General features: G+C 43.3%; 1 protein-coding gene across 1 annotated transcript in view; it reads left to right on the top strand.

Moving 5' to 3' along the window:
* Positions 1-19,201, top strand: part of LOC134445522 (VPS10 domain-containing receptor SorCS3-like) — a 219,938-nt gene that overhangs the window by 171,995 nt on the left and 28,742 nt on the right. The window contains exons 10-17 of the mRNA XM_063194583.1: positions 2,481-2,627; positions 5,681-5,783; positions 7,007-7,083; positions 7,326-7,417; positions 11,316-11,423; positions 13,699-13,816; positions 14,213-14,346; positions 17,740-17,853. Coding sequence (XP_063050653.1) covers positions 2,481-2,627; positions 5,681-5,783; positions 7,007-7,083; positions 7,326-7,417; positions 11,316-11,423; positions 13,699-13,816; positions 14,213-14,346; positions 17,740-17,853 — 893 coding nt within the window. The remainder of the gene's footprint in view (positions 1-2,480; positions 2,628-5,680; positions 5,784-7,006; positions 7,084-7,325; positions 7,418-11,315; positions 11,424-13,698; positions 13,817-14,212; positions 14,347-17,739; positions 17,854-19,201) is intronic.

The following is a 19,201-nucleotide window of genomic DNA, read 5'->3' as shown; positions in this document are numbered from 1 at the left end:
AAATAGAACGTTCAGTATTGTTCGCTATAGTGCTTACGATCAGGGATAAGATTGACAGTTGCGATTCTCTTCTCGTGAGCGGCGTAACCCGCCTTCAACATCGAACACAAAAACGGGAGTCGTGTAGTTTCAGCCAGGCTTAAGAGGTGCAGCAGTGGTGTGTGGTGTTAAGTGGGGATGCAGCAGTGGAGGGGGGTGGGGGGAGTAGAGTAGTTTTGGTGTGGTGTTGTGGGCTGGTGTGTGGTGTGGAGTTGAGTTAATGGTGAAGAACTGGAGTTACAGAAGACCAGGATTGAATGGACACAGCTAATGAGCAAAAAAGTTCAGCGTCTGGCCTGCAGAGTCAGTGACAGAGGTCATTATTTTTTAACACACCACTCTCTTTCTCTTTCACTGTCTTATCTATCTCTCCTTCTTGTTCTCCCTCCCTCCAACTTGTTCCATTATGCTCTCCTTCTTTCTTTCCATCTCTGTCACTTCATATTCTTTCTGTCAATATCTCTGCACTTTTTTCTATTCCGTTCCCTGACTTTCTCCCTATTACTCAATTGCCATCCCTCTTCCTTTTACCATCGTTCTACAGTGCCCCTCTTCCTTTCTCTCAGTCATTCTCTATCCATTTGTTTTCTTACCCTCTCTATATCTCTCTCTACATCACACCATATTTAGCCTAATGGGAATCTTCTCCTCCACAGCCATCCCATTTCCACATTGCCCTGTCCCTGTCAACAAGTGTTCTCCGTCCTCCTGCACTCCTGTCTTTATTGTCTCCTCCACTCTTCTCCTCTCTCCTCCACTGTCTTTATTGTCTCCTCCGCTCTTCTCCTCTCTCCTGCACTCCTGTCTTTATTGTCTCCTCCTCTCTTCTCCTCTCTCCTGCACTCTTGTCTTTATTGTCTCCTCCTCTCTTCTCCTCTCTCTTGTCTTTATTGTCTCCTCCACTCTTCTCCTCCGCTCTTCTCCTCTCACCTGTCTTTATTGTCTCCTCCGCTCTTCTCCTCTCTCCTGCTCTCCTGTCTTTATTCTCTCCTCCACTCTTCTCCTCTCTCCTCCACTGTCTATATTGTCTCCTCCGCTCTTCTCCTCTCTTCTGCATCCACTCGTGCCTTGTAATGGCCTGCCACATCCATCTGGCACTCCATCCAAACTCTATTATTATTACTTCCATTATTTCCTTCTATCTCTCTCCTTTTGCTCTCTCTCTCTACTAGTGGCAGGACATTTTATTTTGGCCAGTCTCTCTCTCCCTCTCTCTCTCTCTCTCTCTCTCTCTCTCTCTCTCTCTCTCTCTCTCTCTCTCTCTCTCTCTCTCTCTCTCTCCTCTCTCTCTCTCTCTTTCCACCTCCTCCTCATCTCCTCTCAGAGTTTTCATGGCACAACTCATCATTGGTGTGCTGCGAAAGTATTGTGAAATGTTGTGACGGTTGCTTGAGCCTGTCCTGTGGCTGTGTCAGCCATCTTGTTAGCTGTGTTTGTTCCAACAGGAGGTGAAAAGGTGTTTATTGCCTTCGTTATTTGCAGTTCTTGTTGTATTGTGTAAGTCATCTGTTTGTCTGTCTGTTTGTTTGTTCGTTTGTCAGCAGGATAACTCAAAAACTCATGGAAGGATTTTACTGAAACTTTGTTGAGTTGTTGGAAATGACCAAGGAACAAGTGACTCGATTTGGTGGGATCACGAACCGGAACCAGGATTTTTTTTTCCAAAGATTCTTCTTCACCATTGCAATAGAAATCTAGACGCCCCTAGAGACCGCAAAATGAATTGCGGAACAGGGCGAATTTTGACACAGTTTCTAACTCCACAAAAAGAAGGCAGAAAGAGCTCAAATAAAAATATGGTGTAACATAGTAAAATGTATCTGAGTGCATTTCTAGGTTACTCAATGAGATGGAGCACAATTTCTAAAGTGGATTGTCAAAATATGCAGTTAGTATCTGGCTTTGGCTTTGTATGGGAACTTAGAGGTGTAAAGATAGGAGATAGAAGTCACCATATGAAGAGTTCAGATGCAAACCCCCCTAAGTGCCTTTTCAGAAAATAATCCTAATTCATTTTTATTTAATATAAAGCTATCAAAATTGCAAATACTTTTATTTTATTTATGTATTATAACTATTTATATGTATTATCAAGTACATGAATGTAAACCGAACCAACAACGGGTTTCTCTAAAAATACAGAAGTGCAGGGGTTTTTGCATCTGAACTCTTCATATTTTCCTTTAAGTTCTACAGTATGAACAAACTAAAAAGAGAACACAGCAAAGTGGGCAAACTTCACTGACTTCAATCACAATTTGGGGAACATTCCGTGGGGGTGGGGGCATAATTGGACACATCTCTTGTTCAGCCCTGGGGTTGGAGTGAGACCCTCTGAGGGGGGGGGGATGATGGAAAAAGTTTGAGAACCACTGAAATAGAAGATCAGATGGTACAAGATCGGAGACGGTAACAAAAATGTTCTTTGTGTATTCTTTCAGGTAGCTGGGATCAAGGGGATGCTGATTGCCAACCGTAAGCTGGAGAACCAGGTGAAGACCTTCATCTCTTACAACAAGGGCAGAGACTGGAGGCTGCTGCAGGCACCCAACACTGACCTGGAGGGCAACAGCATCCACTGTGTACTGGTAACCATCCATCACTCCCTTACCTACTGTGCCTAACCCTTTACCTGTACGTTTTTAATGAGTATATTCCTATTCATTGGGATTATATTACTTTCTCATGTCAATATTCAAATCTTAAACTAAAGCTACATAGTTTCTGAAACCATCAACTACAATCCCTACAGTGGTTCATCAACAACTAGCATGCTCAACACCACTTCTGCATTTGCTTTGCTGCCACTCATGTGCTGTATATAGCTTTACAATGCACGTTAACAAAAATAGGATAGTCTATCTGTGGATGAAGTAGCACATAGAAATGGGGTTTTCAATGTTTCATTTAAGTAATGTAATTTAAATGTTATTACCGGCCTGTAGATGATTCAATAAGGAAATGTGGTTATTGTTTTAGCATTAGAATCAAAATCTATCACTAATCATAAACTTTGGGTCAGAGATTCAACACTGTGCATGCAGCCTATAGAGGACTATACAATTTAAGCAATTACTAATATCGATTCCTAATACCCCTTAAAGGGACACTCCACCCATTTGCATTAGGCTTTCCATTGCTAGACACCCAGTCATACTTTTGAATGGTCTTGCAACACTCTCTCAATTCCACCCGAGACAGGAGAAATCCGTATTCACCTCTTAACACTTCCTCCTACAATGATGTAAAAATCATCATTTTGCATCATTGTAGGAGGAAGTGTAAGAGAGGTGGATTTCTGTTGAGACTACAAGCCTTTTTCCCACCCTTTCAACCCCGCCCATAGGGGGTTGGAGCTAATGTGCTAACAGACCTAGATCAGTGTGCCAGTGCTTTTGAAATCAATGGCATTGAGGCTCCATTAAGTCACTGGCAGAGCTGCCTGGGTGTGGCCTGTGGAACTTGAGCATTGCAATGCATTATGGGGATTGTTGTCACAAATCCACAAGCACTAAAAAGTCATTTTCTGCCTTTTCTCTGCCAAGAAGGCACCAAATTAGACATTTATGCTACTACATATATGACCCACTTTCAATACATATTCATGTCTCCACCGGTGGAATGCCCCTTTAAGGAGGGCAGTACCACCGCTCCCTGCTCTATGTGTGATTTTGATGGTTGTTGTTACCCGTCAAGAATTATAAGACACCACATAAGACAGAACCCTATCTTGCGTGTGATGAGATGTGATCAGTAGTCTTTCCTTTTTTTTAAGATAAAATGAGGATGGCCTTTCTTCTTCTTCTTCTTCTTCTTCTTCTTCTTCGTCTTCGTCTTCGTCTTCATGTTCTTCTTCTTCTTCTTCGTCTTCTTCTTCTTCTTCGTCTTCTTCTTCGTCTTCTTCTTCTTCTTCTTCTTCTTCTTCTTCTTCTTCTTCTTCTTCTTCTTCTTCTTCTTCTTCTTCTTCGTCTTCTTCTTCTTCGTCTTCTTCTTCCAAAGGCATTTAAAGTTCAAGTCCAAAACATTAGGGGAAGCCAGTCTTAGGAAAGATGATGAATGCATTTTATGTATGTGTGTGTGTGTTAGAGAGAGAGAGAGAGAAGGGGGGGGGGTCTTTGCATCGTGCTCTAATTGCTGGTTGACATTGATTGTGATTCCCCCATTAAATCCCATTGCCCTTGTTGTTGTCAACAACTGCAATGTCGGGCGATCAATGCCAGAGATGAAAGGAAATGCTTCCTTCATATATTTATAAAGTATATTATTATATTTCATTCTTTTGATTATTTTCCTCCACTTTCTTTTTCTTCATCTTCCTTTTTAGCCTCTCCTTGCCCTACGCTGATATCATTGTCAAGTCCTTTTGTATAGCATATGCTCCGGGGGTGATGGCTCACTGCTTTCATGTCAAGCCCTCCTCATCATCTTAATGGCTGATAATAAAATAAGAAGTACCCCGAACTCCCAGGAGGGCACACAAGGATGTTTAGGGGGCAGTGTGTGTGTGTGTGTGTGTGTGTGTGTGTTTGTGTGTGTGTGTGTGTGTGTGTGTGTGTGTGTGTGTGTGTGTGTGTGTGTGTGTGTGTGTGTGTGTGTGTGTGTGTGTGTGTGTGTGTGTGTGTGTGTTTGTGTGTGTGTGTGTGTGTGTGTGTGTGTGTGTGTGGGTGGGTGTGTGTGTGTGTGCCAGTAATGGGGTGGGGATGAGGGATGTTATAAACTGAAAGAAAAGTCTGCGACACCAAGCTTCCGTTTCTCTTATTTTAATTTGACATTTTGTTTCAGGCAGCATGCCCTTCATTCAGTTCATATTATTTTTGCTAGTCCTGCACCCAATCTTTTTGAGACGGATGTGCGTGTTTTTCTCTTTTTGACAATGAGGGATGTTAGGACATTTAAAAAAAAAAAAAAATCTACCTCCATGGTTCTCTACCATGTCAACATTCTCTTCACACTACTTTGACTAATGGAAACCGAAAAGAAGTAATGTCTAAAACAGGCCGACATTATGTTAGCGATCTATGCTTTCTCCATCGGTTTCCTTGTCTTCAGCTCTTTAATATGTAGCCTGTCAACTTCTGATGTGTTTTGAGTGACAGGTACATATACGTAGATGTGTCAAAGGTAATGGATTCCTTACCCCTATTCAGAAGGGATAAGTATTACTTGTGGACCTCTGGTAATATGTGATAATTCCGGAGAATGAATGAGTTATTGGTCCTGTTCGAATCCGCCATGTCTGTACAGTCAGGCTAATGTTATTATGCAACCACGCTTTTTGGAGATAAATGGAAAAATATTGGTGCTGATGCTTTTTTATGGTGAAAACCAAGCAGTAATGTACAATTACTCTCCATGTGCTCTTCGTCTTCATCTTCTCCACCCTGTCTCAACCTCCTCCATTACTCAACTCCTCTAATCCTTCTCCTCCTCCTCCTCTCCCTTAATTTCTCTACCCCTCCCCCCCCCCCCCCTTCTTCTCCTTCCACACCTCCACCTTCATCCTCCCTTCATCACTCCACTCCTCTTCCACTTCTCTCTTATCTTCCTCCTCTCCCTTTATTCCTCTACCCTTCCACCTCTTCCCTCTTTCTTCTCCTCCACACCTCCACCTTCTTCCTCCCTTCATCACTCCATCTTGCAGCCGTTATGCTCTCTGCATCTCCAGCTGCAAATGTCAGAGAACCCCTACCTCTCCGGCAACATCATCACCAAGAGCTCAGCACCAGGAGTCATCGTGGCAACAGGTAGCTATGTAGAATCAGACATTTGAATGGCGGATTTTATATTGTTAGTATTTTATATTAATTTATTTTTTTATTTATTCATGTTTGCATGTGCGTATTGAAATAAATATGGATCATAGATGGAGGAATTGATAGATGGATTGGTGAACGGATGAATGGGTGGATTTATTTCATTTCTTATTAATTATGAATTCAACCATCAAACATATGTATTTGATTTTAGCCACAACCATTAGAAGGGATTTAATTATAAACACCAGAATTGCATGTTAAAAGTAACTGCTCATTCTTGTCGCGCCCAATTTTCATCTGTGATGAAGTCGGATTAAATCACACATTTCTTACAGTCGGCCTAATGGGTAAGGATCAGAGCCCTGTAGATAAGTAAGCCAACACGAGTAGATTTTTAAACTAACAGCAGGATGTAATTCATTTCCTGAAACATGCCGTCTCTACCAGTGCAGCCATAGATAAGGGTAATTTAATCTCTAATGTGAACACTGTTGCCAATAGTAGACTGATGCTATCAGCAATGGTAATGAAGTGTGCTGATGTGTATGGAAATGTTGTAATTATGATAAGGTTAAGATAAGGGGCTTATTTCAAGCTGACAGAAATATAGGGCTATGAACTGCAGTCTTTTGGCAACAATTGACAGCGTGTTTTGCTTACACAATCCAAGATTAATATGGTAATACAACCAGAGAGTTGCATGTCTAATCTCCTGAACTGGACAATGAACCTCAGTGTTGTAATATCTTGTTTGCTTCTCCAACTCATGTAGGATGCTAATACAACCTTAGATGCACATACACATGCGCACACAAGCGCAAACACACACACACACACACAAGCGCAAACACACACACACACACACACACTCGGGACTCGCCAAGTGGGTAGTGAGCTATGAAGCGTGTAGGGCAATTCAGTCACTCCTGCACTGTTCCTTGAGCGTGTGTGTGTGTGCGCGTGTGTGTGTGTGTGTGTGTGTGTGTGTGTGTGTGTGTGTGTGTGTGTGTGTGTGTGTGTGTGTGTGTGTGTGTGTGTGTGTGTGTGTGTGTGTGTGTGTGTGTGTGTGTGTGTGTGCGTGTGCGTGTGTGTGTGCATAACCTTCCATCCATCCATCCAACCCTCCACCCTCCTATCACCCCAGCTCTCCATGTCTCCTTTGTATGTTTATCTTTTTTATGTTTGGTTATCTTCCTTTTTGTTTCCGTCAGGAAATATTGGTCCTGAGCTCTCCTACAACAACGTGGGCATGTACATCTCCTCAGATGCAGGAAACAGCTGGAGGCAGGTAAGACGGAGACAATGCAGTGCGAGCGTTTGTGTTTGTTTGTTTATGTGTTTATGTGTGTGAGCCCAGAACAACTCTCTCCGTTAAGATATAGAAAAACTGTTAAGGGTTCCCAAGGATTCCAATCTCAATATATGATTTAGGCCTATAATGTTATTTTACCTCCTTAAATCATATGTAACCATTATTTGTATATTTGAATTTGAATATTTGAATTTGAGTAACGTGTTTGTTTTGTGTAGATCTTTGAAGAGGAGCACAACGTGTGGTTCCTGGATAATGGAGGGGCCTTGATGGCCGTCAAACAGCCCACAGTACCCACCAGAGATCTCTGGTACATTTCAATAATCCCTGTTCAGATTCAGTGTAATGAAATTGTAATGTGTTAAAAGCTGTTACAGAGTGTCATATTCATCAATGGTTTCTGTCCATTTCAAATATGATTTTCTGCAATATTGCACTCTGCAGCGTCTCTTTCTCTCTCTCTCTCTCTCTCTCTCTCTCTCTCTCTCTCTCTCTCTCTCTCTCTCTCTCTCTCTCTCTCTCTCTCTCTCCTCTCTCCCTCCTCTCTCTCTCTCTCTCTCTCTCTCTCTCTCTCTCTCTCTCTCTCTCTCTCCCTCCCCCCCCCTCTCTCTCTCTTGAATCATGTCAGTCAAGGTTCCACTGCTTGTATAATCCTGTCTTGTGAGTTAAACAGGCCTAGAAATGGGCTTATATTACTGCCATAACAGGGACATGCACATTCAAATACGAACACTCACACACACTGCACAAATGTAATGTCTTCAAGAAAAGGTGCAGAATGGGGGGGCTCGCCAACGAAACAATAATGCACAAAGAACCCAATATGTCATTTGGAAGAGATGTATTCATCTTGGATGTCTCTTTATTCGAATGAAATGTTTGTGGACCAGATATGTGGTTAATTTAATAATTTCAGGAACACTTTATTTTAGGGATACATTTATTAGCACTAATACATACAATGTTAATGCCTGTTAATGTTAACTTGTAAGGCATGTAGGCCTACTAAGCAAATGCTAAGGCCTACTAGGTCCTTACTAAGGTTAAATTGGTAATAAATCCCTTATTTTGCATGAACAAGACATTTGCGAATACATGCCTAACAAATGTTTGGTTTTGCTTTGTACATGACTTACAAGTTACTTATACAGGAACATTGTATGTATTAGTGCTAATAGATGTATCCCTAAAATAAAGTGTTACCATAATTTCCTCTGCATTCTCCATACATCATAATAGAGCTTGTCATACAGGTCTGATATTCAACAAATCATGCACTGTATTACTGCAACACACAGAAGGGTGTTTGCTATGTCAGCACTGCAGCACTGCTGGAGAGAGTGGCTCTCACCCTTAGGCTTTTCATCATTAGGAAACATGAGGGAGAAGATGAGGAGATACAGCCGTTAGTGCAGAGAAAAGGTGGAATGAAAAGAGAGAATATAACAGGAAGAGGGAGATGGGGAGGCCTTTTGATAACAGTAAAGTGTTCACCATTGCCTGACATATTGTCTCCACTGGCTCCGCTTAAGTGATGATAAGAACAGCTGTAAAAGGTCATCACATGAAAGTGAAGCGAAAGTGAAAGCCCACCTGGGAAACTCCAACTCCCATTCGTCATTGTGACACAGCACTCCACAGCACACCACAAGTTAGCACTGCACACTGCACACAACAAAATTGCATTGATAACTCACCCTTGCAAGGTGGCAGCCCCCAATGGCGACCCTGGGGAGCAGTGCAGCGGGACGGTACCATGCTCAGATACCACCTCAGTCATGACGGAGGATGGGAGAGAGCCCTGGTTAATTACTACCCCCACCAACCTGGCGGGCTACAAGTCTGACACCCTAACCGCTTACCCATAACTGCCCAACATGCATCGCAGAATGAATTTAAATTAGCTATGAATTAGAGCAACACAATGCCACTCAAAAACCTTTTTAGTTGACCTCATTCTCATTAGTTGTATATCAAGCACTGATACGAATGGAAAACCCGACCCCTTCTTGAGTAATATGCAACCTGTGTATTTGCTCACTCAGACCATATTTTCATAACAAGTTGGAGGGTAGCTCATCATTATTGACCCACATCAGACAGTCCGCCGTCAAGCAGGTCAGACGGGGGGAGTTATAAGGGCAGCGTTTTTTTGCAAAACACTCAAACAGTTTTTCCAGTTTCTGGTGGAAAAGGCCAAAAACGCAATCAGAATTCTGCATGTCATCCATTTTGATTGATATCTGAAACAACATGCCCCCCCTCTCTCTCTCTTTGTCTTCCTCTCTCTCTCTCTCTCTCTCTCTCTCTCTCTCTCTCTCTCTCTCTCTCTCTCTCTCTCTCTCTCTCTCTCTCTCTCTCTCTCTCTCTCTCTCTCTCTCCCTTGCCCTCTCTCTCCCTCTCTGTCTCTCTCTCTCTCTCCTTTGCCCTCTCTCTCCCTCTCTGTCTCTCTCTCTCTTGCCCTCTCTCTCTCTCTCTAGTTCTAGGCATCCATCATTTGTATTACATAACATCCCATCCTGATTCCTGACCTGTCTCCCTTTGCTGTTCAAAGGAATTACTCTCCTGTCAATGTTTTAGCGTGCCTGTACTGCTCCTCTCCTGTCAATGTTTTAGCAGCATGCCTGTAGTGTTCAGAAGTTAAGGATCCTCTCCTCTGCCTCTGGCTAACTAGTCTTGCACAAAGGTGCAGTCTCAGGTGTCAGTCTCATTTGTTATTTTAGAGCATACTGTACTCGTTTGTGTGTGCGTGTGCGTGTGTGTGTATGCTTGTGCATGTGCGTGTGTGTGTATGCTTGTGCGTGTGCGTGTGTGTGTGTGTGTGTGTATTTCTGCGTGTGGTGTGTGGTGTGGTGTGCGGTATGTCAGTGTTAGCACCTGTAGTGCGTGCGTGTGTGCGTGCGTGCGTGTGGTGTGGTGTGCGGTATGTCAGTGTTAGTACCTGTAGTGCCTGCGTGTGTACCCTGTCACATGAGAGAGCTCTCCCCCTCAGAGGTGACGTTGATAAGCTGTCAAAATCAATAGAGCTCGCTCCACTCCTCTTCCAGGATGAAAGTTTAAAACATCGCTATAGTATATTTTCACACTTCACTTCCTCCACACCTCTCTCTCTCTACATCTCTGTCTCTCTCTCTCTCTCTCTCTCTCTCTCTCTCTCTCTCTCTCTCTCTCTCTCTCTCTCTCTCTCTCTCTCTCTGCCTGTCTCCGTCCCTCTCTCTCTCTCTCTCTCTCTCTCTCTCTCTCTCTCTCTCTCTCTCTCTCTCTCTCTCTCTCTCTCTCTGTGCGTGTGTATGTATGTGCGTGCTCGTGTGTGTGTGTGTGTGTGTGTGTGTGTGTGTGTGTGTGTGTGTGTGTGTGTGTGTGTGTGTGTGTGTGTGTGTGTGTGTGTGTGTGTGTGTGTGTGTGTGTGTGTCTTAGCCTGACTACCTCCAGTCGTACCTCTCGTTGATTTTTTTTGTTTTTGTTCACACACATCTCCCACATCACTTTTCACCCTCTTTGATCTCCCGGGGTTTTGTGTGCGTGTGTGTGTGTGTGTGTGTGTGTGTGTGTGTGTGCTCTCTTCTGTTTCCTCTGTCTCTTATGTTTTCTCCCTCTTTCTCTTCTGATCCCCTTTTGTCTGTCTTCAGTTTAGCTAAGTGTGTGTAACTGGACGCTGCATGAGAGGCTCTAGACAGGGGCCAGGGTGGACCCCCTTTTGTGGCCCCTGTGCTGGACAGCCAATGACTACGATATAACATACATACATTATGTATTTATAACATGAAAAATGTACCTCTTTTGGCAATGGGCCCCCATGAAAAAATAATGGCCCCACCCTGGTAATTTTGGTCTAGATTCGCTCCTGACTCTGTGCTTTTCGGTTGAAAGAGACTCTGCCTACGGCTTATCACTGCTCTCATCCCCCATCAGTACCATTAAAATGCTTCATTTTTACGTCATTTTTACGAACAGTTTATCTCAAAATGAATCTTTCTTTACTCCAAAACAAAATGTATCTGAAGTCTGAACCTTTTTTATCATTGTTCTGTAATTCTACCTCTGTGTCTCTCCATCTATCATCAATTTATGTTACAACTTCGCTCTCTTGTAAGCATAGGTCTTTATATCTTACTGTATTTTTTCGATCTTGTCTGCACATGTCCTCTTTTGAATAATACCAAAGGCTGAATCTTCACGTCTTTCCTTCCATCCATGTGTCCCCACAGGGTGAGCTTTGATGAGGGTCGTCAGTGGGACCGCCACTCCTTCTCCATGGTGCCCCTGTTTGTGGACGGCGTGCTGGTGGAGCCGGGCATAGACAACCAGATCATGACGTGAGTCTCCTGGCATATATCATGAAATCCATTTCATTCATTTTCAAAAATTTCAACATTGTGAAAAAAAAATTGCATTGAGGGCAGAATAAAGTGTTTTGCTGTTAATTTTATAATTTAGGTGAATAACACATTCCCTTTTAGTATGACTCTGTTGGTATTCTATACTATTGTCTGTGTTCTCAATGTGGTTTAGACTTCCACTTAGATTTTGAATCACAAGCTACATTTTTTTATTTAGAATAGAAGAAAGAAGGAAGAAAGCCCAACTGGGAAAGACCTAGCCTGGCTCTCGCGCAGACCCTTCGCACTTCATGCATCTTCGTTAAACTTTGTGAGCTCGCACTTGGGTCTGGAAATCTTAGACGAGCCAGAAGGAATCAGATATTTCACAGCCTGTCCAATCAGAATCGCGGGCGGGGTATATACACATGTCAGTGGTTGAAGTAGTACGGGATTCAAAAAAAGCCACGTGAATTCTCCAATCAGGTTCGAGCTGTTTTGAACACACCTACGCCTTTCCAGAGCTAAGCGATTGACAATGTTCCAGATGGTTTGTAACAACCATCGCGTGAGAACCAGGTTAATGTGGTTTAGACTTCCACTGAGATTTTGAATCACAACCTGCATTTTTATTTAGAATAGAAGAAAGAAGAAAGAAAGCCAAACTAGGAATCCCCAACTCCCAACTGTGTCACACAGTACAGAAGTGAACAATGCACACAACCATATTGCATTTCAACCTCACCCTTTCAAGGGGGACGGTACCATGCTCAGGGTACCTCAGACATGGAGGCGCATGGGGGAGAGCACTGGTTAATTACTCCCCCTATCAACCTGGCAGCTTGGGAGTCGAACCAGCAACCTTTACAAGTCTGATGCCCTAACCGCTTACCCATGAAGCATACTCAAAGGAAAACTTGCATATAACTTTTGAAAATACACTATGTTTAATTCATAGACAACACCAAAATTCTTAACAAGATAACTATTGAAAATAGTTTATTATTTTGTCAATATTTTCCCATCAATTTGTCATATTCACGATGGAGCTGGCTTTAAAAATCCCTCACACACATTCTATCCTTCACAACTGACATATTCTATTCATTGCAACTGAGTGAGTGACCCTGAATTAGTAACAGCGACTCAAGTATCAAGGTCAAGTTCATAATGGTATAATGTATATATTTTTTTACGTTCAAGGTCTTAAGTCACAAAATTGTGTCTACTTTTTAGAGCTAGAAAAGATTAAAGTTCTTGTTCAGTGAACCAGTTCCTCTGAGACAAACAACACCCCTTGTTTAATGCCATCCTTCTTCTCCATTTGCCCGACATATTTTCTCTAGAAATGTAGCCTAGTGGTTCCCTTTTCTGTCTTCTATGTGTGTGCCTCCACACTGTTTATCAAACCAACCTAACCCCCCCACCACCTATTCTTCACCACTCCATTTCTCCCACGCCACTTAACCCACCTCTCTCCACCTCCACCGTCTCTCTGTTGTGTAAAATGCCCCTTTGACAGACACATTAACTTGCAAAAGAGTTGAGGGTAAGAAAAGGTTATTCACTGTCAAAACGCTAATAATGGAGGCAGAACCTTACTGACAGACCCTGTCAGATGATCTACACAGAGGATCAGAGATCTCTTTATTGAGACGTGACACAAGATTAAATGCTAAGCTTGTCCCAGCCACCACATAGACCTCTCTGTAACATAGAACCACGTAGACAAATATTTATTGAAAACTGTCAGATTGAGCAGTGCTAATAAGTGAAAACACAATTGAACAATAGCAGCAGTGGCACAAGCGGAGGCAAGCTGATGCAATGCAGTGAAAGGACTTATTGCAGTGTGTGTGTGTGTGTGTGTGTGCGTGTGCGTGTGCGTGTGCGTGTGCGTGTGTGTGTGTGTGTGTGTGTGTGTGTGCGTGCGTGTGTGTCTGTGTGTGTTGGTGTGTGTGTGTGTGTGTGTGTGTGTGTGTGTGTGTGTGTGTGTGTGTGTGTGTGTGTGTGTGTGTGTGTGTGTGTGTGTGTGTGTGTGTGTGTGTGTGTGTGCGTGCGTGTCTGTGTGTGTGTGTGTGTGTGTGTGTGTGTGTGTGTGTGTGTGTGTGTGTGTGTGTGTGTGTATCTGTGTGTCTCTGTGTGTCTCTGTGTTAGTGTGTCAGTGTATTAGTGTGTTTGTGTGTTTGTGTGTCTGTGTCTGTGTCTATGTGAATGTGTATCTCTGAGTTTGTAAATGGGAGTGAATTCCCTCATGCTCTTGTTTTGGAAGGTTTTTTGGACATTTCAGCCATCGATCAGAGTGGCAGCTCATTAAGATCGACTACAAGTCACTCTTCAGCAAGAGGTGCACAGACGGGGACTACCAGACCTGGCACCTCCACAACCAGGTACAGTGCCAAATGGGACAAGACAGGAAACAATTTAGATATGACATTACATAAACATGTGTCTGCACATGTGTCAAGCACAGGTGTTTGCATTATCCCAGACGAGCTCCCAACATAAACTACATATCCCAGGAAAGGTAATAAACATTTAGGAATAAACACAATTTTACCCGTTAGACAATATCTTATGCCACAGGTTTATGTTTAGGTGCAGTGTTCTTAGTATATTATTATTGTTATAGGCCTACTTTTTCATCACTATCATGACTTCTTTTTCTTCTTCTTCTTCTTCTTCTTCTTCTTCTTCTTCTTCTTCTTCTTCTTCTTCTTCTTCTTCTTCTTCTTCTTCTTCTTCTTCTTCTTCTTCTTCTTCTTCTTCTTCTCCTCCTCCTCCAGGGTGAGCCATGTGTGATGGGGCAGAAGCAGATCTACATGAAGCGGCGGCCGGCGAGTAACTGCATGCTGGGCCCTGGATACAACCGTGTGCTCTCCAGCGAGCCCTGTATCTGCAGAGCCCACGACTTCGAATGGTGAGCAAGCAGTTGTGACACAGCTGTCACAACACCAGACCATCGCTGTGCAGCTTTGCATGTCACTCTGATCAACACGGTTTATTGTGGTGCATTACACATTATGCCAGTTGAACACACAGTTTTGACACAGTACATTAAAGGCACAAGACAGAAAAAATTATCGTGTCAGCACAATACTGTATATAGCAGGAGTACTATGATGGACACTGGTGTAACGCAAATACTTCAGGCCCCCCAGCAAGCTACCATGAATGGGCCCTCAAACGAAAAAAGGGGGCCTAATATCATGTGTGGAGGGGGCCCGTTTCTTCAAGTCAAGGGCCCATATGAAGTAGTCTTCATTCCAGTAATTTGGTCTCTTCAATGTCAAATTAAATCAGTAATCTCATGTCCACTTAGCTAGCTAAAGTGGATACATGTATAATACTTGGTCCCCTCTGCAAGGTGACAAGTTGGTTATTGTAGCCCAAGAAAATACTGGGGTTGAGTCTCATATAAATTGTGTCGAATTGTTCTGGTATCGTCTCTTCTATACCCTATCCATTTTCCTTGCTCTCATTCAACTCAAACCTTTAGGCCAATTGAACCCAAAACAGTATGGAGATCAATCGTTTTTTGCTGAATGTGTACCAGATCCCTGCTCTCTCCCCTCGACTTCTCCCTTCTCCCTCACCTACCCACCTTGTGTAATTAATTGCTGAATCAAAGTCCCCGGTGCAATTGGAAAGGGCAGTCATTCCACCTCTCTCTCTGCCTTATGAGCTGGAACAACTGGAGCTTATACAGGGGAGGTAATAAACCAGAACCTGATTTATCGATCGGTTCATTTATTTATTTATTTATTTTACACAGACGACAGACAAAAACACAAAACTGCCTTCGAAACTTTCCAAAAACAAGAACTCTATGGAGTCCTACATTTAACCTGGGTTTATGAGCTGGAACAACTGGAGCTTATACAAGGGAGGTAATAAACCAGAACCTGATTTATTGATCGGTTCATTTATTTATTTATTTTATTTTGGGGTTTGTTTTTATGAACACAGACAACAGACAAAAACACAAACGCCTTTGAAACTTTCCAAAAACAATAGCGCTAGGGAGTCCGCTCCAATTCACAAACTACCCGACACCCAGACACACATTCACATAGACACACACATACAAACAAGCACATGTTTTAGAGAAACAAGCACATGTTTTAGAGAAGCAAACAAGCAGGCAGACCTAGGGCTGGACAGGGGGATAAATAGGTCCCGGGGACTTTTGGCTTAAAGGGGCCCCTCATAATTAGCGGCGCAGACCTGACTCGCCAGTGGGCCTCGCACCCATGGGCCCCTATTTTTAGAAATGTAAACAATAGAGGCCCATGAGAGTGCAGGGCCCACCCGGAAATGTCCGGTCTGCCAGTTGGCCTGTCCAGAAGGACACAGACACACACACACAAACACACACAAACACACACACACACACACACACACACACACACACACACACACACACACACACACACACACACACACACACACACACACACACACACACACACACACACACACACACACACACACACAGGAAGTGCTTAGGTTATTTTAATTCTCCTCACGCCTACCCCATCTGCCTACTCAGCATGTGTGCAACGGACCGCCCCAAAACAAAACTTTGCTACTCACTCTCTAAGCTAGCCTTTATAGATCGCCAAAAAACAAAGTGACTCTGTGGGAATAGTGCATCCTCTTCAATCAGCAATACTGCTTTCATCACAAAGCACACTGTTAAGAGGCATTTTTCTTTGTTTGTTTGTCTGCTTGAGGGAAAGAATGCCAAAGAATATCTTTAGAATAGATAGACTAGATCAAAATAGAATAGAATAGAATAGAATAGAATAGAATAGAATAGAATAGAATAGAATAGAATAGAATCAATGATACAGTATAGACAGGTGAGTGAATAGAATAGAATAGAATAGAATAGAATAGAACAGAACAGAGCAGAACAGAACAGAACAGAACAGAACACAATACGTAAGGGTTAACGTTCGGCGAGAAGGTCGCTACCTAGAATAGCAGCACGACAGACAGAATCTTTAGACCCCGACGCGGAGCGGAGGGGTCTTGTTCTCTCTGAAGTGCTGCTATTCCACAAAGCGACCGACTCGCCGAAAGTTAACCCGCTTATTATATGGATATACTTAAATGATTCACACATGGCGGGGACATTTCTTTAGGCCTATTTAATGTGAAGTCTGGGCTATTCTAGTTTTTAATGTCAAAGGATTGTCGCTGCGCAAAAACAGTGCCGTTGTGGAACACCGCTAACAGCTAGGTAGCCAGGACAACAGGTGTTGTCTATCACAGCAGCTGATTAGTGTCTTGTTGAAAAGTCGCTTTAGCAGTGAAAAGTCTTGTTGCCATTGACAGCGGTCTGTTATAGACCAACCCGTCCGTTATCGAAAAATAACAGACGTGCGAACGTTGGGGAGCCCCGTTGAAATGAATGGAGCATTCGACCGATGACGTCACAACCATATAATAAAACAGAATAAAATCTATTTTATATCCACTATACCTGTACATGTATATTAGCACTTGAGGAGTTGTGCCCCAGACAAAACCCTCTCTGGCACAATAACTTGGAAATCAAAAGAGAGAAAGCTGTTAAAAAGGCAGAGTGGTAAGTAGTGCAGTAACTGTGAATAGTTAAACCAAATACCTGTGGTGTAAATGTGTATTGTTGTGCTTTCTCAAAGAAACAAAAAGGGCCATAAGTGAAGACGTAAAGGTGACGTGACAATTGGGAGTGTCTAATTGTTAATTTCCAGTCTACGCAAAGCTGTGACTAATGATTTGCTAGTTATTACCTTGAGCCATTGCAGCAATACCAATATTGATCACCGATCGTCTGACCTTTACTGAGGCTAAATAAAGACTGTCTGTGTCAAGTGTGAGACCTGTTATTCAAGCCACAGTGGCCATGTCAACTAGATAGATCACATATCCCAATGGCAATATTGATCATTGTAATTGCAGTATTTCAATATGTGCAGACATGCCATGACATGGTATTAATATGTCAGCATGAGTAATGGTGTGGTATTGATATGCTGATTAAAACTATATACTGCTCTGCTATCTATTCTGTTTAGCCTCTCTGGTCACTAATCATCGTGTCAAGTCAAGTCAAGTCAGCTTTTATTGTCAGTTTTTTCATATGCTTGAAAACAAGGAAATTGAAATTACGTTTCTCATACCATGAAAGGACATAGACATACACAGGACTGACATTTACAGACTGGCATCAAAGTGCAAGACAGGACAGGTAACAGTGATGGACCAAATGTCAGGCTACTGTGGCTAATGAAATACCCCCCCCCCTCCCCCACCATCACAGTGACTATGGATACGAGCGCCGTGGAGATGGGAACTGTTCGCCGTCCTTCTGGTTCAATCCAGCTACTGTGTCTAGGAGATGCAGCCAGGGACAGAACTACCTCAACAGCACTGGGTAAATCATCACATTTTTCTTATCTATTATTTTTTTTATTTATCAAGGTTAGTTATTTAAGATGAATCACACAAAGAAACACATTTGGCAGTAGTTGAAATGTTATGATGTAAAAAAAAAAAAACACTCGGCCAAAGCTGCATTGAAGGAAAGCAATCATCAATGTATAGCACACGCATGCACACGCACGCACGCACGCACGCACGCACGCACACACATGCATACACAGACACGCAAGCATACACACACACGTGCACACACACACACATGCATACACTTCTTATCACTGCAATGAGTACTCGGGAATGTAATTTGCTGCGATAATGTATAACATACATTCCTCTGCAAATACAATGTTCAGCATATTATGCATTGAAGATGATAAGAGGAAGAGAGAGGAGAAAAGAAGATAAGGGGGAGGAGAGGAGGAGGAGGAGGAGGAAGGGGAGGAGGAGGAGAAGATGAGGGGAGGAGAGGAGGAGGAAGAGGAGGAAGGGAAGGGGGAGGATATTGTCATATTGTAGTTCTGCACATGAACATGGCTGCACACACACACGCGCGCACACAAACACACACACACACACACACACACACACACACACACACACACACACACACACACACACACACACACACACACACACACACACACACACACACACACACACACACACACACACACACACACACACACACACACACACACACACCACCACCCTAGCCATCACTTGTGGAGACATAATATCCATACCTGAAAGACAACTTGCTGAGTTTGCTGTCAGTGGAGGAAGGAGGCCCAATGCCAACAGCAGAGAATGATGAAGGGATGGGGGGGGGGTTGTACCTTACCGCTCTCCCCCTGATCATCAAGAAGGGCCGAGGGGGATATGCAGGACCGGATTAACACACAGGCTAGACATGGCTGCAGCTTAGGGGCCCTCACCTGCCAGGGGCCCCCCATTTTGGCCAAAAGTGAAAAATGGTAGAATTGGGACAGGATGCAATATATATTAAAAAAAACGTGTCATGTTGAGTATAGCCGATAGACATGTTATCCTTAATTCTTAGTTTGTAATTATGACATTGCCTATGTTAATTTGTCATGAAATTTGCCTCCCAGGGGGCCCACAGCAAACTGTAGCCTAGTGGCCCCGGACCATCTTAATCCGGCCCTGGGATTGTCGGTGTTGAAGCAGATAAGGGAGTTGAAGGAATGGAGGAGGAGGAGTACCTTACCTCTCTCCCCCTGATCATCAAGAAGGGCGGAGGGGATTGTGGGGGGCCGGATTAGCACACATGCTAGACATGGCAGCCTAGGGCCCCCCACCTGCCAGGTGTTGAAGCAGGG

This window comes from Engraulis encrasicolus, chromosome 1 (assembly GCF_034702125.1).
Source record: "Engraulis encrasicolus isolate BLACKSEA-1 chromosome 1, IST_EnEncr_1.0, whole genome shotgun sequence".
NCBI classification, from domain to species: domain Eukaryota; kingdom Metazoa; phylum Chordata; class Actinopteri; order Clupeiformes; family Engraulidae; genus Engraulis; species Engraulis encrasicolus.
Note: the sequence above shows the minus strand (reverse complement) of the source record. Positions and strands in the feature narration are given on the sequence as shown.